This window comes from Ctenopharyngodon idella, chromosome 18 (assembly GCF_019924925.1).
Source record: "Ctenopharyngodon idella isolate HZGC_01 chromosome 18, HZGC01, whole genome shotgun sequence".
In the NCBI taxonomy this organism is placed as follows: Eukaryota; Metazoa; Chordata; class Actinopteri; order Cypriniformes; family Xenocyprididae; genus Ctenopharyngodon; species Ctenopharyngodon idella.
Window position 1 is genome coordinate 2,058,463 of NC_067237.1, and position 8,313 is coordinate 2,066,775.

The following is an 8,313-nucleotide window of genomic DNA, read 5'->3' on the forward strand; positions in this document are numbered from 1 at the left end:
ATAAACTTGTGCAGATATTTTGCTGTGTGTGAGAGGACTCTTCCTATCACTTCAGAGCCCTTCCACCAGATTGCTTTTTTCTCTACATATTTTTTTCCCCATCCTGAAATCACAAAAACCAGGCTGGTTTAAGTTTTTTTTTTTTTTTTTTTTTTTTTAAGCTGTTTTCCCCCAGCAGGGTATAGTATACACAATAATGTTAAGTGTCAGATCTTTTATGGACATGCTAACCACTGCATTTCATGAAATGTATTCCTCCAAATTAAGGTTTTAGGAAAGCAATTCTGAAGAAGAGAAAAGTCAAAGATTGAGACAAAGATTGTTTTCTTAAAGAAAACCCATTGATAATTGGAACGGCCTGATTAGTTTGCTGTTTATTATTACACATTTCACAATGGCTCCAGACAATGTCAGACATTCTCAAGGCTTTTGTTTAAACTGCACATAAAGCATCATACTAAAATATAATCAGCTATTCATGACAGAACATCGGAATAAGCTTGGGCGATTTTTTTTTTTTTGTTGGTGTTGTTATTGAACTTGTTGTCTTTAAATACAGTTTGGTCAACACTTTGATAACTACATGATGACAAAAGACACTAAGTTATGTATAATACCACTTAGCAAGCTTGCACACCTATGGCACATAACATAACATTTGGCACCATATTGTGGAATGTTTTGGCAATTTTCTTAGTTTCACAAAGCTTCTATTGAAAGGAAAGAGCCCTCATAGTCAATGCCAATATAAAGCTGCCATGATTCAGTGCTGTGGTTTTACAAATAATAGATGAGTCACACCAGTTTTAACTGGCTTTAAATGGATCTATAAGGCGTTCTGGTACTTATATATCTGCTGTATTTGTCAAGATTAAATATTCCATATTTTTTGCTATTTAAATAGATATATTGATGCATTCTTAAATTAGATTTACTTACTACCACAGTATTTGTATAGCAAACTTTTCTTTGGACTGCACCATACATAAAAATAACAGGTCACCATAAATAATAATAGCACTAACACATTCAGACAATAACATCATAATTTCTTGGTGTCGGGATTTTTTTAAATAGCTCATAAGGAGAAGTGCCCTGTACTCAGTTATAGTCTCTGTCACAGTGCATACTTTGAAGTTTCATTTGCAACCAGAGATGAAGAGTTCAATACTCTTATCGTCTTTCCTCGGGTTTAAGTCTCTCCAGCACCAAACGCTCAATGAGAGTCCTTGGTCACTTCTTGGTCCCTTTGAGTTGTCGATGATGTGATGTTTATGAGGGAGGGACACACAAAACAAGAGCAGGATGGACACAACAACAAGAACATATTGTAGCTATCGGACACCTACAAGACAGAAAGCTGGAGTGTACTACATAAGACGGACACATCACGTTTGGACTGAGTGCTTCTAAGGGTCATAGATCACACAAATACAATGCTTCATTGGACACAAGAAGTCAAAGCTGGGTTCCAGAGGATTATGGGAAGGTGCTCATGTTTTTAGTATGACAGTTTTACCTCGCTTTCTTTGTCTCTTTCAGTTTCTTTCTGACTCGCTTCCTGCTTTTAGTCCCTTATTTTCCAGTCCACCTTTCTCATTTATTCCATGAGTATCTTGCTATCGGCAGCCGCAGCCCTCCACCACCATGTCTTGGTAGTTTTTCAACACCACACGTTCCCCCTGGTCCAGGTAGAGGAGGGCGATGGGGCTAAGGGCTGTCGGCACACAGCAGGCCCGCGGCACAGCCCCGTTTACGGAGTTGACCAGCGTCTGCACCATGGCATGGCTAGATGAATTCATATGGTCAGCCAGTGGGAAGCGGCACTCTCCAAGGCAAAAGAAAGCATCGTAACCGGATGGGGCTACGATCCATTTATTCCAGCCTACGTCTTTGAAGTCCACGTACAGCGTGTGTCGACGGCAGCGAGCGCGGGAGAGCCGTTTGAGCTTGGCAGCCCTCCCACCGTTTCGTTTCACTCGCCTTTCAATCGGTCCCACCCGCCAGCCTGCGTCAGAGCCCTGACCCGTATCACTCTTAAACCTGCCCCCGGTCCATCTGCCCCTGCCTCGCCTGCCAGCAGGGGTCCGGTTTTTGTGGGACACAAAGGACTCGCTGCGCCCATCATGGCTGTAAGTCACCAGTAAGGGCCTCTGCCTCGCCCAGCTGGGCTCATCTTGCCCCGTGTACCTGCGCACCCTCAAATGTCTCTCTTTAGGAAGACTGCTGTTATTATCGGCAATAACATCCAGAATAAAAGACAGGCTCCCTGACCTCTCGGATAGATTGTTAAACACTTCTCCATCCAGGGGAAAGGTTTCCCAGAGTTCTGCACCCTTTCTATCTCTAGTCAGCCGACGTGAATGGAGCAGTGTGGGTTTTGATGCAGGGTCACCATTTGAAAGATAAAGGCTGGCCACGTGAGAACCCCCACTAGACCCTTCATGCAGGAAACGCAGCTCTGCCGACACCACACTCTCTTCTGACGGAATGGAGGACAGATTGAAGCCGATGTGAATGCTGTCCACTGCTGTTTTCTGCTCTTTTGGAGGACTTAGCACTGTAGAATCTGCACAAGAAAAAAGAGAAAGACAAAGTTCTTAAGCTGTAAAATACTTTCTTTCCATCGTGTTCAAGCTCTTGATCTCTACGTAATGGCATAATTGTCCAACTAAATAATAATTGCACATCATTTGCTAGGAGCACTTATGAAAATTAGCTATGTTCTTCTTAACTTGTTCCAAGGTGTCTACGCTAATGCCAAGACTTGAGTGAAAAATATCAGAACACTGGTAGCTTTTTCAGTGGGCATGCTGGCACCAAAGGCACCCACTTTTTATGACTACCAAGGAAATTGGTGTTCTCGATGACCTAGTACGATAGTTGCTCATACCTGTGTGGTGAAAGCATCTGACTGTGTTGGCTCCTTGCACATGCTGGGAGGGGTAGTTAAACTCTGGGTCTTCAATGAGATGGTACTGTTGAGTGTGGAATCGATACAGGTCAAGGAGATATTGGGGCACCTGTGCCTCCTCACTGGGGTTGGGGTGTGACTGAAGGCCCAGACGGGTCAGCAGGATATTCTGAATGGTGTGGGCCAAACTAGGCTCCAGAGGGCTGGCCAGGTTTCCATGAGTCTGACTGGGAACCTCCTGGTGACTTGATGAGGCTTGAGGTAGCAGCAGGATCATCAGAACCAGTAGGCTAGCAGGGAACATGTTGGACCTGTGGAGGGAGAGTTAAGAAAGAGGAGCAATTTTGAGACTGCTGAAGATATTTTTAAGAATACGTTTGGGGAAATATGTTAGGTTTGGAATGGAACAATGACAATTGTTTCCATATGGTTCCCTATGGGAATGGAACTATCCCTTCTGTTGATGATTTTATGAATGAAAACCTGGCTCGAACATAATAATAATGGTCAGAGATAAATGATAAACCCATTTAGTGTGGTAATTGACCATTTTAGCTTTAGCCATATGTCTTTGTTTTCCCTTATTTGGTGGGTGATTTAGCACTAGTAGTTTGGTTTGTTGCGTTCAATGGTAAGGAACTATCACTCTGTGTTTTTGTTGTTGATTTACTGGTATTTGTTGTTTTGGAGACGGTAATCGCAGAAACAGTGTCATAAGGGAACTGAAGTAGTTTTACAGAGATTATGGCCTGTGGTGTTTGATTTAGAGGTCTACAATAGGCCTGTTAGACCAATTCATTAAGCCTGTGTCTCTCGAGGTGATTTAACTGACAAATGAGGATAACCCAAGACATCCAGCATTGGTGCACTGTGTTCTTGAAAAGCACATGCTTTTACAGTGGTATAAAAGTGGTGTGGTCATTCTAGGATGGTCAAGAGGCATGTGGTCATTCTAGAGTGATTATAACGTTCGATATATGATAAAAGCAGATTTAAATTTTTGCAGTTTGATTACTTGTCTTTGTTGACGCAGTGCCGCTGCCAGTGTTGTCATTTGTGTGTCTAAAACAGCTGCTTGAAAATAATCACTAGGTTAAAAGTTTACAGATTGTGTCTGCACACTGATGGTAGCGACCGACTTAAAGTAAATCACCTTTCAAAAGACTGGGAGGTTCAGTGCTGCGGTGGTTTATTGCTGTTTTTTTCATGTTTATCCCAGCCTATACATATTTGCAAAAAATTTTGTGAGCTTTTGAAGAGAAAATAAAGCAACAATCTGATTTCTTCACCAAGATATTCTTGGATATCTTGTGCAATACAGATCTCAAAGAGGTAGCAGTCAGAAATTTTACAACTTGCATTTATTAAGTTTAACATAACATGTATAGCCTGAATTTGGGCCCTGTCTACGTCATTGTCAGACGCTCTGTTACCTGAAAGCAAAGATTGGCACTCAACACTTCTTTTTGACATCTCCTTCCTTTCAGTAAAAGCTAATTGTTACAATATGTCATCCATTAGTGGCGAAATCTTCTCAAAGGGAACTGTTCTTCCCATCGGTCTCATCTCTAAACCTACTTCAGCCTTCAAAGGGTCCTTTACAAATACATACTTTGGTGGAGTTTGTGAGAGGGCTAATATGAGAGCTTTGAAAGAAACACTCTCAAATGAATATTCCAGGTTAAATGCAAGATAAGCTTTGACTGGAATCTAATTACAGTGGAAGTCTATGGGACAACCATTGTATGCTTAGCCTACACTGTAAACACACATTTTGTCTGTTCTTACAAACTGAGGGATGAGTGTAAATGATTTCTGTGGTTTTAAAAGTATCTGTGGCATATATAAAGCTTATCTCATGCTTATCCTAGAATATTCTTTGACAAGGTGCTGGGTGGTCCCACAGGGTCCAGGAACACTTACATTTGAGTCAAACTAAACGTTCTTTTGATGTAGAATCTGCTCAAGTCAGGACTTGCTGAGCAGCGACTCCTTTGGGAGTCTTGGATTACCCTCAACTACAGGTGTTAAACGCACTGGAGAAGAGGATGTATACCGTCCTCTCGCTGTCCTCTGTCCCCTCCCTCTCTCTCACACTCATTCACCAAACTCCAGCCAAATCCTCAGAGGACACACAGGATAAGACAGTCCCCCACGCCCACAGCATCCGGCAGTAAAGTAGATTAAGTGGCTTTTACCCATCCACTCGATTGTTCCGCCCAGTGGGACCTCACAGAGGTGTAGCTTCCAGACGGAGCAACTCTCCTGAATGCCGCCTTCCCACTAAAACTTCATTAGACTCCCTCGCTTCTGTCTTCCCCGCAGTCCCTCCCCCCATCGGCATGTGTTCATGCTGCATGTGTGTTACGGTTTCTGTTGTGATTGGATTCGACACGTAATAACTTCCTCTACAGGGAGAGTGGTAATCAGATGGAGGGGGCGGAAAGAGGAGTTTATTAGACCCCAGAACAGACGGCAAGGGATGACCCCGGCAGAGGAAAGGTCGGCCAGACTCGTGCCATTACCAGAGCGATGTGACCTGCTGACCTCAGAGTGGAGGGCAGAGTGTCTTTGCATCCACTTATCTCTTTCAGCTTTCTTTCCACATTTTTCCCCCTATTTTTATTCTTCTTATCAGTTCTCTTCCTGTAAAGCATGACTTCCAGAATTGATATATTGTTACACAGTTCTAGGAAAGGCCAGTTCTCTCTCTCATGTTTCCCCCCTTCGGATTTACCCAGAAGTCAGCAGTGAAGGGCCATAGGGGTCATGGTGCCTCTGCTTGTTGCTGATTTATCCTCCACCGCTGTCTTCATGTTTCACATTTCACTTCGTACCCCGAACCCTTCGCTCTCCTTTCCTGTTGTTCTTCCTTTCGTTCATTCCCTAGACTGCTTCTCCCCTGCTTGCTTTTCCCCCCGCTATTTTGTCATTTTGTTCTTGAAGGAACACTCTTGTACTTTTTTGGATGCAAAGGGTACCCGTACTTATTTGCCCGTACGTAGTCTTGGGTGCCTAAGGCACGAGAGTAGTCACAAATGGTTGAGCTGTGCCTCTGTTTTGCTGAATTAAAGAGATGAAATCATTAGAATGATATTGCAGGTAGACCGCAGGGCGGTTTTATTGGAGTATATTAGCAGAGACCTGTAATTTATCCCAGCTGGACCGATTAAGAGATAATGACGGTGGCCCAGACCTCAAATTGTGCCCCATAACATTCATTGGAACAGTCCTCTGTGACACTACACACATACACATACACATACGCATCCCACTGTTACAGACTGAAAAACACACTCTGGAATTCACTGATACTGCTATAGGAACATACACACACATTCTATGCAGCTTGCCAAAGGTTCAGCTAAGAACAGACTAAAGTGGTCTCCAAGGATGAGTAGAGTAGACCAGACAAGACAAGACATTTCCTCCCAGAATCCTCCCCTAACCCCCACATAACATTCTGTTATCAATTTGACCATTTTGGCGGTCCTGAAACCCTCAGACGGTGTTGTATTATCATCTGGCAAATGTTGAACAATCTATTTTAGTTAACACCACATTGTAACATCCTAAAAACCTACTTTTTAAAGCCCTGAAATGACACATCACATATCACAACTTCCTTTTTCTGCCAGATTGTGTCTTTTTGATTTATCCAGTTAGCAAAGGGCTTGTCTGTTTGTTTGCTATACATTTTATTCCTCAAGCCAAGAGCATATAATTCAGCTCTTTGCCAGCTCTGGACAGCAAGTATCTACTCTCCACAGTCTCCTCTTCAAGACTTTTGCAGAACACTGACCGGTTTTTGCTTTTCATGGAAACACTGATCTGCCTGTTTCACATGTTCTGAGGAAGCATCTCCGCTATGATTCTGTCATTGGGTTTGGTGAGCAATACGTGTGAATTTTTAGCATAGAGCAGACAGTTTGATGAGGAACGTGAAATGAGTGGTTGGTTGACGTTTGAGTGTTTAACCAGATTTGAGTCATACATTGCAGAAAATCATTTTCTTATTCAGTATTGTACGTCTTGTCCAGTATCTAAACATCCTTAAAACAAGATCAATTGACTTGAGAAGTGGAATTGTATAAGACGTGTTTACAGCAAATAAGCAGTAAGTACTATTTGTATGATTTGTGCTAAAAACAAGAAAAAAATGATATGCTATGTGTAAGAAAATAAACTCATCATTTGCACACCCTCAAGTTGTTCCGAAGCTGTATGAATTTCTTTTTTCTGCTGAACATAAAAGACGATATTTTGAAGAATGTTGATAACCAAACAATTGATGGGACCCAATGACTTCCATTTTTCCATACTATGGAAGTCAATGGGGCCCATCAACTGTTTGGTTACCCATACTCTTCAAAATGTCTTCTTTTGTGTTCAACAGAAGAAAGAAATTCATACAGGTTTGGAACAACTTGAGGGTGAGCAAATGATGACAGAATTTTCATTTTTGGGTGAACTATCCCTTTAATTCAAGATACGTTTTATTACATAATTTTGCTACTGAAAGTCACTTGATATTGTTTAAACCATGTTTAAACTGGCAAACAAGACAAGTCCTTATTAGAGTCATAGTTTTACCCGTGGCACAGGATATAACGGATGTTGCAAGCATCAAGGTGTTCTGCGGTGGAGGGTAGTACTCACGTCCAGGTGAAGTGGGAGGTGTGCAGAGTCCATGGTTTGTCCTTGAGCTCCAGCGTTACAGACCCTCTCCTCTCATTCGCTCCTGAGGACGGAGTGGATGCCGTCTGCCTCTGCTGGGTTGGCGAATGTATCTGTGGAATAACGTGAGCCTCTCCAGCTTGTCCTCAGGCACTCATCCTGTTGTGAGTGTCGGAGAAGTGCACTCTTTAAAAACATCCACTGACTGACTGGACGCCGCTGTTATACCGGGACTAGGACGCAAAATAGCAGCTGAGGAGGAGAGAATGAGATGGAAGAGAGAGGAAGAATTGGAAGTTTGTGCCGGCTAAATTTCCTCTGTCCCTCTGGCTTTGTAGCTGACTTTCTCCCTTCCTCTCTGAATCTGTCTGTACTTCTCTTTTGCGCTCTCCTCCCCTTTTTCCTCTCTCGCTCTTGCTCTCTCTCTCTCTCTCTTACCAGCTGGTAAACTCAGTTAAACTCTAATTGACTTTCCTGTCCATTCGGATCCTCCCTTATAGTGATGTCACCAATGCCCCCTCCCTCCACCCACCTCTTTAAACGTACAACACACACACACACACACACACACACACACACACACACACACACACAAACAAAGATAAGGTCAGGGCTGCTTTGGATACACAGTCCAGGTCAGATTGCCATTTGCAACTTTACATTTGGGTCTAAATGTTTCTTTTGCAGGAAACAGGAAAAAAACGTGAAAGATAAAGTCGAGC

At 42.8% G+C, this 8,313-nt stretch overlaps 1 protein-coding gene across 1 annotated transcript; it reads right to left on the bottom strand.

Moving 5' to 3' along the window:
• Positions 1-345: 345 nt before the first annotated feature.
• On the bottom strand, positions 346-8,015 carry bmp16 (bone morphogenetic protein 16). Its single transcript, XM_051870193.1, has 3 exons — positions 7,574-8,015; positions 2,894-3,225; positions 346-2,569 (listed from the first exon to the last, which is right to left on the bottom strand). The coding sequence occupies exons 2-3, from the start codon at positions 3,216-3,218 to the stop codon at positions 1,620-1,622; spliced, it is 1,275 nt and encodes a 424-aa protein (XP_051726153.1). The 5' UTR covers positions 3,219-3,225; positions 7,574-8,015; the 3' UTR covers positions 346-1,619.
• Positions 8,016-8,313: the final 298 nt, after the last annotated feature.